At 39.7% G+C, this 15,868-nt stretch overlaps 1 protein-coding gene across 5 annotated transcripts in view; it reads left to right on the forward strand.

Annotated features, from left to right (window-relative positions):
- The window catches only part of LOC143299655 (uncharacterized), a 135,576-nt gene that overhangs the window by 38,878 nt on the left and 80,830 nt on the right, over positions 1 to 15,868 (forward strand). The window contains exon 4 of one of the 5 annotated variants that reach the window (XM_076612998.1): positions 13,919 to 14,465. The exons of 3 other annotated variants lie outside the window; for them this stretch is intronic. In XM_076612998.1, coding sequence (XP_076469113.1) covers positions 13,919 to 14,448 — 530 coding nt within the window. In that variant the 3' untranslated portion in view covers positions 14,449 to 14,465. Of the gene's footprint in view, positions 1 to 4,288; positions 6,278 to 13,918; positions 14,466 to 15,868 lie in introns of those variants that run through there. One more of the 5 variants, XM_076612988.1, reaches the window with a different exon arrangement.

The following is a 15,868-nucleotide window of genomic DNA, read 5'->3' on the forward strand; positions in this document are numbered from 1 at the left end:
CATTTGATGGATATAAAATAGGTTTGACTTGACAAAAGGAAGCAAAATAAATATTTGGGTGTAGTATGGCTTAGGAGAAAATGTTTACCTGTTGACTTGTGTGCAGTTGTGAAAGGAAGCAAAATAAATATTTGGTTGTAGTATGGCTAAGGAGAAAATGTTTACCTGTTGACTTGTGTGCAGTTGTGAAATTGAATGCATGTAAAAAGCAATCATTGAAAAAAGAATAGAAAATGAGAGTAGTCATTGAAGTTTATTTTTATATTCTTTTTTTGTTCCTGGCAGATTACAGGCATAAGTTCTGGAGACAACATAGAGCTTCGCTGGGTTTACAGAGTAGAGCTGACTTGATGAGGATGGTTTCCCTTGCTACTGTGGAAGGAAAGTTTGCCTGTAATGTTTGTGGAAAGTTGTTTAATCAGTCAGGCAATCGAACACGCCATCAAAACATGTTTCATCAGGCACAGCCCATTTTGTCTCGTTGTCACTTCTGTGGTCAGACTTTCAACCGGTCAGATAATCTAAAAATCCATTTGAGGGAGAGGCATGGTATGGGCGAGCAGCTTGTTTGTGTCAAATGTAAAAAAAAGTTCCGGTCAAAAGTAAGTCTAATGGCTCATTCGCAATATTGCCATTTGTGAGGATGATTATTTTTGAGAATGTGTGGTGTGTTTATCTGTCCCACAGTCACATACATGTGGAACTGAATTTTTAAATTAAAAACAAAAAAATATTTCATTTAAAAAAACAAAAGAGGAAACTGTTTTGGGTGGACTGGAAGCCTGGCGGTTTCAATTGGTGCCATGAATGATGTTGGGTAGCATCACATGTCAGTTGTGTGCAGTTGAGGACAATGTTTGATCATTGTGCGAGTTCCCTGCCTGTTCTGTTGCCTGTTTTCAACAGTTAACATTAACAAAGAATTACCTACTTGAATGGTGCTGTTCAAAATAAATGTCCGAGAGCTCAGAATAGAAATGATCTTGTGACAATTTCTGAAAGCATACTTGTATTGAATTTGACCGACCTTGCCCGATCCTCACATCTCCTCCAGAATTTTTTTGTACAGAAATGTTTCGCAACAAATCAGGCTTTAGTTAAAAGGAAAGTTTAAGAGATTTGTGATGCTGAAAATGATAGTTACTATGGTATGTCTTGGACCTACTTGAATGAGTCCATTTTAATCGAATAGAAAATATTTGGCAGGACATCACCTGCACTTGTCTGCAGAGGGATGAACCTGACTCGCGTGACCCTTGTCCATATATTCATGTCCTTACTGGTCAAGGAAGCCTTGACAGCAACCCTTGACAGCAACCCCTGATTCATGCTTTTTGATGTGAAAGCTTTGGCGTAATGATGCATGCCATTTGATGTGAAAGCTTTGGTGTAATGGTGCATGCCACTAAAATATTTGAGCATTTTCCTACATCAGTATTCTCTTTGTCCCACCCTCATTCCAATGTTCATCCCTCTTCTCCAACTGAAGTTGCTTTTTTGCATTGGTACCTTTCGACATTCCCTGTATCTTGTTTGGTTAGGGAAGGGGGGGACAATTGCTTTGGTTGAATCTGTGCATTGTACATATAAATATGAAAAGAAGACAAATTTCGCTTAATATGTGTATTGTCTGTTCTTTTTATTCAGAATGTCTTTTTAAGCATTTGTATAAGTGGCAACAGAGTTTATCACATGAAAGTTTTAGACGTTGTAATGTGTGGTTCAGCGTATTAGACCAGACAAACATTTTTCATGTCAACCATTTCTTTTTATGCTTGAGATTTAAAAAGAGTTATGTGATTGTAAATCATTAGAATGTTTTTCTTCAAAATCATGATATCGTTGATAACTCTGTTGTTTTTTTCTTTTTTGATACTGTGTGTTGTTATCTTCAGAAAAGAAGAATAATAAATGTTATGGTGAGCGGAAATTGCCTTTGCCTTTGGTGTATGGCTGTACTTTATTAATGTGAAATGCAGTCTGGTAAATCAAGAAGCTTAAAACCCACGTAGATGATAATGTTTCAAACTGCTTTATTGCACACATGACCATTTCCTAGGTTGAGGCAATATACAAATCAGTCACAGCAAAATCCTATTGTCATTGACTGCATACACCCTCTGAACCAAAAGTCTGTCTCCAACAAAAGACATACCAGTGCAGTCCAAACAAAATGGGATTCCATTTTTGTGTACATGTATCTGCTTATGCACATACACACAATCGGTTGCCCATGATGGTACAGGACACTTCTCCTGAAGTGTGTGCGTATGTTCGATCACTCGCATAAAGTGACGTGCATTCTTGTTCACACGGTTGACTGCTGTACATAAAAAAAGTATTTCATGGTCCATTTGGTTTCACGATGGTAACTTTTCTTATTTCTGGAATGTGATTTTGGAGGTCAGAAATTCATTTCCTTTTTCAGTCTGATTATAACTCTAGATCTTTTGAGCAACTGAGGGTTATAATGAAGCCAAGAGGGGATATGGTGTGAATGGAATGTGTGTGTGTGTGTGTATGCCAACATGTTCAATTACTTACATACATCTGTACATAAACATTTGTGTGCATGCATGCACAAACACACACACACACACACACACACACATGCATGCATGTTCGCGCGCGTGAACTTTATTGCACATTCACATTGAGCAACTAAAGGTTATAGTGAAGCCAAGAAGGAACATGGTGTAACTGGAATGTTTATATGCTGTCATGCTCAAATACATACACAGATGTATTGACACGTAACATGCATGTGCACAGACACCTGTATAAGGAATGACACTTTGTGCCCATGAACTTAAGGGCCCATTCTCACATATATTGCTTTTGATTTCACACAAACAGAAATGCCAGTGTGCATGCACATATACATGTACACAGTGTATATTCTAATGATTGACAGATTTCTCTTGGCCATGATTTTGGAAGGAAAGAGCAACAAACATTTTTTTGGGAAAAGAAGTGGAAGCCTTGTGTGTGCTTGTGAATCTCGGACACTCAGCAGAGTTTCATCTGTCTCGGGGCCTTCTTGAGGTACACTGTAAGAATGGGAGTTAATTCCTGATGTCTCTCTGAGGATTTTGACCATGATTTCCTGCAAGATGTCAAAAGCATCTGCAGTTGTTCTCTGAAGACAGCTGGTTTTTGTGGCTAGCATTCATTCTTTGGTGTCTTGCATCTAACCTGGTTATTCTACTTGTGTTCAGCAGTTTTTTTTCCCTTCAGGAAAAAAGAAAAGTGTTTGTTCATTCCCATGCCAGTAATCCTGGCTATCTCAATTGTGAAGCCTCTTTGTATTTTGTAGGTTGCTGCCTTACGAGTGTTATTGTCACTTGGTAAATCTTGACATAAGAAAAGCACACACACACACAAAAAGTGCTGATCATGTTGATAATAGCACATCTGCTTGTTTGTACTCTTTTCTCTATACATCACTCGCTCACTGTCAGCACTCGAACACACAGCAAGGGTTGGGAAAAAAGAGAAACAAATACAAAAGAAAAAAGGAAGAAAAAGAAGGCCCACCAAACTTTCCTGCATCCAGTATCGAAGTAGTAGTTTTCAAAGTTATAGATAAAGAAGATGAGTCAACTGCATACTCTCTGAAGTATCTGATATTCTTCCCATGGGAGTGTCCAAGGCCAAGAGGTGTTTGTATAACATAGAAGTGAAATGTAGGGGATCATGAAAAGCAACAAAATCCATATAAAGAAAAGTTGTTGGACTGGAGTCAGCAATGAGCAGGTGGTTTGGAAATGTAGAGAAGAGGAGGATCATACCCACACCAACACTCAGAAGCAGTCTTTTTCTGGTCAGAAGGCAAGATAGCACTGCCACCATGCTGCCTTGCCTGACATAAACCCATATAAAAGTACAGTGAAATTAAAAACAGTGAAATGATGTTAGTTGTAGATGTTATTGTACTAGAGTGTTCAGGAAACCAGCCTTCTGAAGAAAGCTCTAAAAATAGGAAGAAAACTGACATCCCAAACAGGTGTTCAGACTCCGAATGACCCTTTAGCTCTTTTTGTATCAATGTTTTCAGGTGAATAGTTGTAACAGTATAGTTGAGCTCGGAAAGCAGGTGATGATGATGTTAGTGCTAACTGCTGCTGTGCTATTACCGTTATCTGTCATTTGTTATAACTGTTTCTTTTGTATTTAGTTTTCTGTTTGAATTTTTTAGAAGTACAAGGTCTGTTTGAAGGAAAAGTTGAGCTTAGGATTTTGGGTTGTGACAAGTTGGTGACTGGAAACCATGTGTCTTGCTGTGCAGATGGGAATACTGACCTTTTTGATACACGTCACATCTTTGAGCCACATGGGACTGTTGAGGATGGCAGTAAACAGAGGAGGACATCAGAGAAGATGTTGCCCACCAAAACTTCTAACGTACATTATAGGTCTGAAATGAGGGCCGCAACCGTGGAAGAGTCTTTGTTTCTCAGAGACCTGTCTGTGAATGTGTCGGCCATGGGAGCAGGTGAAGTGTCGGATCAGAGGATTTTAGCTAAGGCGTTTGCTGCAGAGATTTCTGTGGTTCCCTCATTTAACTTACCTGTCCAGTGCCCAGAGTGCAGCCAGGTGCTGAGTCAGGCCCGCAACTTGAAGCGTCACTACCAGGTGTGCCACCAGGCCACGCTCTTCCCTTGTGATCTCTGTAACTGTTCCTACAACCGCTATGACAATCTGCAGAAACACATTCGGGACAAACACTGCACACAGCTTGCTTGTCCGATGTGCAGAAAAATCTGTCGTTCAGTGTCAGCACTGGAGAAGCACAAGGAGGAGTGTGGTACTGCAAAATCATGAACTGAATGTTATGATCAGAATGAGCAGTAGAAAATCAAAGCAGCTGATTGAGAGGATAATTTTCTTTTGCAATAATTGACTTTGAATTGGATTTGTATAAATTTTGCTGTTCATTTGATGGTATTATAATAACAGTATGGAGGGAGAGAGGAAAGGTGAAGTGGATCAAAACTACTTTGTGTGTGTGTGAGGTAGAGAGAGAGAGCAGGCTGTACACCTCATATAAGCTAAACCATTTCATTGTCTCAGTGTATCTGCTACACATTTATATTGTAATTATTACACATGACTGGGGTTTATTACAACTGAACTCGCAGATTATTATAGTTATACAAGAAAGAAATCAATTAGTAATTTGCCATCATGTTTGTCTATCTTAGCAGATGTGGAAATAACCAGTATCTTGTCAGTCTCTGACTAATGTCACATCGGCCAGCTATTTTTACTCTGAAAAACTAAATAGGTTAACAAATTCTTTGTTGGATATACATACCCATCCATGCTGACACGAGTCAACACCACAGTGTGTGTCTGGGCAGCTGAGAACATCAAAGTACATTTGAACTGTTATCATTTCCTGAGATGGTGCTTCACTCTTGGCGGGTCTGCTAGTTAGTGGCTGGGAACTTTTACAACAAAATTTCCCCTGTGATATTTGGGCCCTGGGTTTCAACTTACTGCAACTCTGGGCTGCTCTTTGACCCTGTTCACACTACACTACAGGCACACATGGAAATTCTGGTTGTGGAATTTACTTATTATCTAGAAACAAGGCACATTGTGGGTGGGACTGAAGTGTGGCACAGAAGAGCTGCTGTTGTCATCTCATTCATATTTGCAGGTGTACTTATTTTTTATATATTTTTTATTGACTTATTGGATTGCTCTGTACTGGAACTCTTGCGTGTGATTCTGGCTTAAAAAAAAAAAAAATCTGCAACTGACTTTCCTGGTTTTTTGTGTGTTTTTTCCATTTTATTTATTTCAAGGTGGCTGCTGGGTAATTTCAAATGGTGCCATCTTCTCCTTGTTTTGTGTGCTCCTGTTTCCTTCACTCTGCCAAAATTTACTTACTTCAAGAAAAAGGTTGAAAATAAATTTCTATATTGGACCAAACTAAAATAGTTTTAATATTGGATGAAATGATTTTTTTAATGGAGGAAAAGGAGCGTGAGAAACGATAGAATTTTTCTTTCTTTCTTTCTTTTAACGGGGACTGCATCCACTGCATAACTAAGTACATGGATAGGAAAGCTTCTGTTGACATGTGAATCAATCTCCAAATGATCTAAACCAATCTTAATTTAAGATTATCAGTTGCCATACGTCAAGGTTCTTAATATGGATACTCTGATGCAGGGATAGAATTCCCCTCTCTGTCCTTTGTACACTGTTGAGTATTGCCATGAAACATTCTTTTTTTGTCTTAATATTCACACAGAAGTCACGGTTTTCATATTGCACCTCAAAATTTGAGCGAGAGAAAGGGGGGAGGGGGGGGGGGGAAGAACCTTGGTATAGTCCCACAGCTCTGGAATTAGCATTTGTTGAATTGTTTATAATGTAAAAGTGATGGTATATAGGAAACATTCTTTTGTGAATTATTCTCAGTGCATTAGACTCACATATGCTTGACGGTTGAGGAAAGCACGGTGTGTTTCTCATTGCAGTTGTATGTCCACCCTCAGGTAGCCACCCTATGGGTTTGTCCCAGGGCGCCCCAGGTGTCTGGATGCCTAGCCAGCAGGCCCAGCTTAAATGCCCCAAGTGCAGCACTTGTTACTTTAGCGCCAAGGCCTATGGGAAGCATGTTGCTAAGTGCGATGGCAGGAACCCTAACATGTGCCCCCTCTGCCACCGCATCTTCAACCGCCCCTCTGCTGTCAAGGACCATCTGCATGGCTTCCATGGCATGGGGGAGCAAGTGGTGTGCAAATTCTGTGGGAAACACTTCAAGTACAAAACCTCTCTCTACGTGCATCTCTGTCCTGAAAAGGAAAAACATGCCAAAAACCAGAAGGCCTGACATTATAACGTGTGTGTTACTGGTGCGGTTGGGAAAAACTATTTCAGGGATTTTTGTAGTTGCATGTTTCAGTTCATTACACATTTGTCATTACTTGAGAGAGGAGAGACACAGAGTTTGCCTCTCTTTTTTTTTTTTTTTTTTTTTTTTTGGTTTTTGTGTGTATTTTCCCCCCAGATCATGCACATTTTCTAGTTCTATTATTTGAAAATTCAGGTAATGTATGGAGAAATTTGTACATGGCTGTAAATATTGTTCCTCTTGATGTGAAAAAAGCAGTATCAGCCCTGCAAGGTGTTACGGCCACCGTCCGTTGGACTGGGGCACTGAACAAACCCAAAGAACATGACTACTGCTGTTTGTTTCTTTTCTTTAAATTAAAAAAAAAAAAATTCCTTTACTGTAAGATTTGTCCATTACTGCTTTATCCATGTTAGAAACAAATGCTTAACTTCTGTGTTCACATGCAGTTAACAAATTACTGAGCTTTCAAGTTATTTTTTGTCATGGAAAAAAGGAAAACCCTCAATGACAGCATGGAAAAGTGAGAAACAAAGAGATTTGAAGATGTACCCTATTTTATGAATTCCATTGAAGGTGCATTAATTTTAATATTGTGGAAAATAGTGGGAAAGTGTTGACAGGGAAGGTAATGTCATATTTATATATCTATATATTTTACATCAATGCCTTTATCCCCGTTAGGGTCAGACTGGCAGATCAGTCCCTTAGTAATGGCAGTGAAGTTAGCTGTAGCTATGCTTCATGAAAAAAAAGAGAAAAAATTTGGTAACTGGATTAGGACTGCATGTGTTTGTCTTGTCTTTGTTCATTGTAGTTCTGTTGTGTGCTTTCTTCAAGTCCACATGTTTCTGAGAACTGTCTCCATTTTCTGGAATTTGCGAATTTCCATTTTTGGAACTTTGACGCTGAAAACTGTAGTCTGTAAAACATAAACATCTTCAGTAATGACAACTGCAACAAAAAGTCTTACCACAGGCACTGCAAATTGATTGGTACATTTTCTTTTCTTTTTAATTGTGCAGTTTCATTGACAAGTGTGAAGGCATCTCACTTAGGATGGGAATATTCAACTCCGTCAAAAGGTTGTGATCGAGACCAGAGCGTAACAGTATCTCCATTGCCATCATCCCAGTGCCAGCCAGCATCAGAAAACACAAGTTACCAATTGAGTTGCCCATGGTGTGGCAGAATGTTCAATCGTCGGCGTGCTTTGTGCAGACACAAGAGAAAATGCCTGGGTATTATGATTACTTGCTCATTCTGTGGTTATCAGACCCACAGATCTGACCATTACTGGTTACATATGAAAAGAGTGCATCACTTGGACCGTCCTGAGAACAGATAAAGGTATCAGTTGTAATCCCTGAGATGTTTTTTTAGTGTTGCATTTAGATTGTCTGGAGAGGAACAAGACAATGATGTAAACTCATGAATGTCAAACAACTCAACATTTCCTCATACATCAGAAAAGATTACACAGCTTAATTAAAGGCCAGTGATACTTTGCATTTTCCTGTCAGCTTGCACACAGATAAATAAACGGTACAGAGTAATAAACCATGAAGCTTCCATTAAAACCAACCATGAAGCTTCCATTAAAACCAAAGTCCCAGTTCATTTGTAACTGGGTCCTCTTGCAGACTCTCATTACAAGCAGTCTGATACTGGTTTGACTCTGAGGTTTTATATCCAGTGAGATCAGTCAGTGAAGGATATGGTAACACATAAGGATGTCAAGGGAAGACGAAGATCAAAAAGAAATATCTTTTATGATCTTGTTCGTTTGTTTCTTCATGAACATCGTATAACATTAGATTACCATTGGGCTTTTAAGATTTTGAATCCTTTGTCTTTTGTTCTGTTGATGAAAATACAAAGCAGAAGACTTGAACCATTAGTATCTTTCTGATTTAGTTGCGGATTTAAAGTCTCCTTGTCCACCCGTAATTGAGCGACTGGATTTGATTTTTTTCATTGTATTAATGTATAGCAGATTGTGTCATAATCCAAAGAGTTCGAGTTGAATTATTTTAGAATTACTTTACTGTTTAACTCATGATTTATGTTTCATTTATTTATTACTTCTCTCTTTTTTTTTGGTCAATTTATTTGTAACTTGTGTCTTCTTTTTCTTGTGGAACTTTAAAGGCTTCTACATGCCGTACAGTGAACAACCAAAGAGGGTGCGCGTGGAAAAGCGAAACAGGCGGGGACACTTCCAGTGCCCAAAGTGTGGGAAAGACTTTACTTTTCGCAACAGCCTTCAGCGCCACCGCTGGCAGTGCGAAGGGACACGTGTCTTCGTCTGTGCCCTGTGCGGCTTTGTCAGCTACCGCACTGATAAACACAAACACCACATGGCCGTCAAACATGGAAGGGAGATCCACAGTGTTGTGTAGAAAATCACAGCATTTTAGGAGTTTTGTTTGTTTATGTTATTTATTTATTTATTTTAAATACTTGAGCCTGTTCGCTTTATTTTAAAGTCACAGTGTTTTACCTATTTGCATTATAAAAAAAATTGTCAAGAGGAAATTTGTTAAGATTTTTTTTTTTTGTTGTTGTTGTTGGGTGCGGGGGGGGGGGGGGGGGGGGGGGGGATAAGAGATTTAAGTGCACATACATGGGGAACTGTTCATCATCAGTATAAGCATTTGACCCTGAATTAGTAGCTGTGGTGCCAGAAAAGAACGCAGTTGTTGACTGGTAGGATAGTGGATGTTGAGAGCGGGGCCATTGTTCATGAACTGGTGGTGTGTGAACTGAAAACAGGCCATGAATCTCCCATTGCCCTGTGCTTTGTTATTGTGTGTAGACAGGGTGGAAGGAGGGTTTGGGGATAAACTGTTTTCTTCACTGAGACTGGTCATTCCTGATGCTGTTGTTAGAAAAGGTTGTGTGTGTGTGTGTGTGTGTGTGTAAAAAGTTGGATGAATCTGTTAGATTTTTGATTGGAGTCTACAGAATCTTCCAACTTGTACTGGAAAGACTGTGTTCAAGTTTGTTAAGATCAAAATAACTGTTTGGTTTGCTTTTTTGTGTTGAAAATTCTGTTTCTTTTTTTGACAATTTTTGTTTGAATGGGTATGAACATTGAGTGCCATTGAGTGTGGTGACAAGGATGCACGTGTTTTAAGTTGACCATTGCACCTGAAATTGCATGACCAAGTGAGATCATGCATTAATGATGAATCAGGCGATTGACTTATTGGATTTCATTGATTAGTAACTTCAGCAATGCTTCACTCTTGACCTTCCCCTTTCCACTTTAAATTTATTTAATAATTTTGTTTTGAATAATCAAACATACACTGGAGAAACATGAGTGTCAACCATATTTAATTGTTTACTCATTTACCTCCCATATGTATCTGAATAGTTTCAGTCCACTGCTCAGATAAGATATTGAAGCAGGCAAGTATTGTGTCTGAACCAATTGCTTCAGTTTTCAGATGCATGACTGTGGTATGTAAAAGAAAAGTTTATATTGTGTTTAGAATGAAAGAAATGTGAAAGGATGTACTGCTTACGTTTGGATGTGAGCAATGTCTTTTTGTGTTGTCATTAGAATGAAAGAAATGTGAAACGATGTGCTGCTTACATTTGGATGTGAGCAGTGTCTTTGTTGTGCATTTTCACCTTTTCCATGACACTCATTCTCACCCAAACTGTTTGTGGAGTGAACAAGAAGTTTGCTTTATTTGGTGTCTTACGTATTTGATTAAAAATTTTTTTTGGAAAGATTGGTATTATTTTTGACTGCTCATTGAGTATTACTGGCATCTGTCTGTGTCTGGCTATCCTTGTCTTATCTGTCTCTCCTCTTTCTCTTGTGTGGGATCAGACAATCTGTCACTGGTGCACCGTGGATGGGTGACAAGTTTGGATGGAGGATCAGTTCACTTAAAAAAGACAAAAAGCAAGCGAGAGTGCATTGATAGGTCATGCACATGTTCACTGGCTTGCACAGAGGTGCACAGGAATTATTGGTTACATCTTCCTATTTGTATTCTCTCTCTCTCTCTCTCACACACACGCACAGATATTCACAGGAATCTGAAATTCACTCAGTTTGTGTCCCACTACTGATTGTGATGAAAGGAACAGGTCTGGCAGTTCTAGAAATGAAACATAGCATAGAGATGGCGAGGGAGTTGAAACTGCATCAATACTAGGTACTTGCAGTTATGAAATTTGATTAGTCTTTAGTTGAAAGGATTTGCTAGTTGTGGTGGAATTGAGTGAAATACTGTTTTTGATATTGCAGTGGCTTGTTGTGGCTTTCGATAGCCTGATGTTTTGGTTTTGATGTGCAGAGCATCAGTATGGGTGCCCCAGTTGTGGGATTCAGCTTGGCAGCCTGGGTATGTTGAGAGCACACAGAGCAAAATGTCTTGCGCTGAAAGAGAACCCCGAGTTACTCAGAACTGCCCCTTGCCACACGCTGCCTCCACACGGCATTGCCTCGCCAACAGAGCAGGGCTATTGCTGTCTGAAATGCAGCCGGGTTTTTCAGTACCCTCAGAGCCTGAACCGGCACAAGTGGAAGTGTCAGGGGCTGCGGGTGTTGGCCTGTTCACACTGTGACTACACCACGCACAGACTGGACACCCTCAAATCACACGTAGCCAAACATGGAGTGGAACTACCTCCATGCCAGCCAGCTTTTCTGGAAGGACTGCCGGAAAGCTCATCTGGGAAAGTGGAGGGTGGTGGACAATGAGTTGGTGTAGGAATGGAACGTGAAAGTCTGTTCTGACGTTCAGCTGAAAGAGCTGCACCTTGTTTTTCTGCTTGGTTTTTATGGAGATGGAACAGGATTTTTTTTTTTTTTTGTAATTCTAATGTTCTTTGAATTTAACTTACAACATTGTTTGGTTGCTCTCTGCCCTGAAATGGCTCCTTGCAATCGGCAGGGCTGTGGGTATCATGATTTCATTGTGGTGAAAATTGCCAGCTGATCACAGTTCATTTGAAGTTCTTTTGATTGGCATATTTCATGAATATCTTGACATTCAGATGAAAACAGGGATATGAACAAGTGGTTTTAACTTGTAGTAAAGGACAAGTGGAGAAAGTGATTGGTTATGTTCTCCACTCCTTTGTACTTTTGGTTTCTTCTCCTGTTGATAACTTGTCTTTGGATTAACACACTTTTGTCTTGATTTCATAAAACATGCTTTTGCTTTTCTGAGTGGCCGTTTATAATCTGTTTCTAAGATTTCCTGCTAAAGTGCAGCCCATGGAGGAAAGTTGTGATTTTCAAGTTGTCACTGACTGAAAAAGTGATGTGGCTAAAACTGAAATATACAATTGTATGAAAATAAATGCGCACATCTGTAAATGTAGATCTGAATGAAGACACATATTGTGCTCTGCTGATGTTTTTGTCTGCTTTTCAGAGACTTGCTCGAACAGACAGGCATTTGACTTGGTCATCATTCAGATTGGAATTAGGCATTTGACTTGAAGTCATCATTCAGATTGGAAGTTGGGGCGTGTTATTGATGTTTTTTTGTTGTCGTTTCTTTGGATGAAACCAGTAGACTATTAAGATGATAGTGCTCTGAGGGTGATAGAGTTGTTGCAGTGCAATTCAGGTTGAGTTTTGTCTAGAACTGGGAAATGAGCTATCTGTCTCATAGGAGAAATGAGAGGTTGTAGTTTGCAAATTAAACATAGTGAAATAAAGTTCCTGAAAAAAAAAGAAAGAGGGTTTATGATCAGCAGTGACACTGGATGTTTGTCTCTCTATATCTTTGTCTGTGTCTGCTAGGAGGAAGGGATTTAAAATGTACAATGCGCATTAAGAAGCTGTACAATTTGACAGTACAAAAGGAAATATATGATAGTTTTATATGAAAACCATATTTGTTTTGTTGTTGGAAAGATCACACACACGCTCATGCTTATGCTCATGCTCATGCATTCTCTCACACACATGGATATCACTCAAGCACACCCCACCCAGGGTAGCAGAACTGCACAAGATCTTGCTTGTTATCATAGCAGTAAAACTGCATGCACAGAGTTGCACTCAAAAGTGGAGATGGTGTCATGAGAAGTCTTACAACACAAACTGATTTTTTCCAGTTCACACACTCCACATCCCCCTCTTTCCAGGTCATGCGCGCACACACACACACACACACACACACACACACACACACACACACATTTCTCTCTCTCTCACTCTCTCAAGCCCTTCTGTGCGCGTGCGCACTCACTTATTTTCAGTCTGTTCTGTCTGTGTTACAGTCCAATGGTAGAACACTTTCCCATGGCATAATAGCTATTTGCGTTAACATTGTTTCCATAATAAACATCAAAACTGAAGGCTTACTACACTGGAGTCACATACAAGTTCACAATTTCTTATGATCTCTCTGGAATGCTCTTTCCGTCTGCTACTTTCTGGGTTTGCTCAGTTCAGGTTCAAATTTTTTCCCATTGTTTTCCTTTTTGAAGAGCTACTATTTTCTTGATCCCTTTCTGTCATAATCATGATCAGTGAAGACCATGGTGGGATCCCTGCTCGCTGTACTTATGCACATCATGAACCTGATGAACTTGTATATATATATATTTTTTAAACATACACTCGCTTCTCAGTTTGCAAAACTTCGAGCTTGCTTTTGAAGTCATACTTTACTTTAGATGGGAAAGGGGTACAGTTGCCAAACAATAGCACCATCAGAAGACCAGGTGAATTTACTGTTTGAGGTTACCAAGTGTCTGCCTGTCTTCCGATTCTTCACCATGTTGACTTTGTGTTGATCAGACTGCCAGCTAGTTTGAGTCGTCTTCTTTTTTATTTAGTTTTTTTTTAAAAGCAGTATGCCTGAAGTATCATGTTTTCTACCATGGCTTTGAAGTAGGTATTGTGAAGTTTATTTATGGAGTATTTTGTAATGAAATAATATGAAAAATATCTGGTTTTGATTATAGCGTTGTCTTTTACTGACACAATTTTTTTTTCTTAAAGAAATGTAAGTCATAGCTTTGTCTTTTACTGATAGACATTTTTTTTCTTCTTCTCCACAGTGGCTATACACCTTTTACCAACAGCGAAACACATTGGCAGTGGGAGTGACTGGTACAGGGAAGTGTCTAGCAGTAATTTCTGTAAAGGCCCGAGTGCAGCTGGAAGTCTGTATTGCAAGCGTTGCATGTTCTACTGCCCAGATGTGGCTCGGTTGCAAAAGCATATGGATTCCTGTAATAAAGTGATAAAGAAGTCGTCCAGCATCACCGGCAAGGGTGTTGGCAAGCATGACAGTCCCCAGCGAGCATCGGAGAAAACTCCTGACGCACCAACAAACGACAACAGCAAACCCTTTGCTTGTACACGTTGTGGAAAGGTCTATCAGGCCTTGCAGTCTCTACAACGCCACCGCTGGATGTGTGACCAGTCTCGGCCTTTGACTTGCTCTGTCTGTGATGCAGTGTTCTACCGCGCTGATAAACTGAGGAACCATGTGCAGATGGCTCATTGTGTTGGTGACAGTTCAACCCCTATTGTTTGCCTGTTGAGTGAGACCTTCCCACATGATGTGTATGGGACTGATCAGTAACTCGTGTGACAATGACTGCTTCCTGTTCAGTGACCCGAGTCCATAGTCAATGTCATTAAGTCCCTGTGTGACAAAAGGGAAAAGAGCTATTGTAGTAATACATTGTTTACTTAATAGTATCTTACATGCTCAAGAAGAAGGGGTGGGGTGGGGGTAGGTGGGAGGGTGGGGGGGGGGGGGGTGAACCAACACAATCTTTAAATCCTGTGACTGCCTGAGCTTCATATTTCTGTTTTGTGGTATGTTTGGTTTTTTTTTTCACATGCATACATCCGCAAACATGAACACTCACATCCAGAGATGGTGAAACATGGCATGGATGCAAGCTTGTGCAGCATTGTGTAGTCTTCTATTAAATTTGAATGGGAAAACTTTTAAATCAGCTTTACAGACTGTGCAAAATGGCTAATTGAAAATGGTGTCACATTTTTATTTGTTGAAACCTGAAAAGATAATGTTGCAATGCACATTTTTTCCTGTCCTGTTCATTCAACCGCATTCTTCTTCAAATAACACCTTGGTTGTGCTGATGTGTGAGTGAGTTTTCTGAACATTGGCATGTTGCAGTCAGTTGGTTTGAGATGACCTTTCTAGAAGTGAAATTCTGGTCTAAAAGTTGCCCTTGTGAGGGATTGATAATGAAGTGAAAACAACAACAAACCATGATAAAGCGACCTAATTGCTGACAGAAGAAAGCAGAAAGAATAATCATTGGTCACGAATTGGAAGTGTCATGGATATCTCTTTCTCTGTTGTGTGGAGATCTGGCATCAGTTCCCAGTGCTGTTTTGATAATGGAGTAGTACCAGAGGAGTCCTGCTGACGGAAAGAGGGTGTTGTTGGGCAGTTTCCCAGGACAGTTTTGTTGTGCGCAGATGTTGGCATGTTTCCCACCGTCACAACTGTGGCCATGCCTGACCTGCTGGAAAAGAGGCTGGTTCTGAGGGGGGTGTTGATGGTGGGAATTTCTAGCAGGTACTGAGGTCCCTTTGGAAATGTCACCTGATGACTTGACATAAGTGAAAAGGTAACTTTTTTTTTCTATTGAGTAGTGGGTGGGAATAGTATTTTTGATATAATTCATTAAAGGATTAAGTTGTCTCTTTCTTTCTTTGTTGGGTTCTTGTCCTGTCTTTTAATTAAAAAACAAAACAAAAAAACTTGGTTTCTATGGTTTGAAAATACAGTGTATGTTAAAACCATTCTAGAAATGAAATAGATATATAATTTTGTGAGTGTTCTGTTATTTCTTTCCTTATTGTAATCCATCAATCACTCTCTCTGTCCCCAAGCATACTGGCTTGTTCAGAACATGGTAAAGCATTTTACCGCTAGTAATAATTGAAACCCTTCCAAATGCACTGTCCGAATTCCTTTCATTCTTGTATTAATGCACAGTTGATAATACAGGCTGTCGTAT

Source organism: Babylonia areolata, chromosome 2 (genome assembly GCF_041734735.1).
Source record: "Babylonia areolata isolate BAREFJ2019XMU chromosome 2, ASM4173473v1, whole genome shotgun sequence".
In the NCBI taxonomy this organism is placed as follows: Eukaryota; Metazoa; Mollusca; class Gastropoda; order Neogastropoda; family Buccinidae; genus Babylonia; species Babylonia areolata.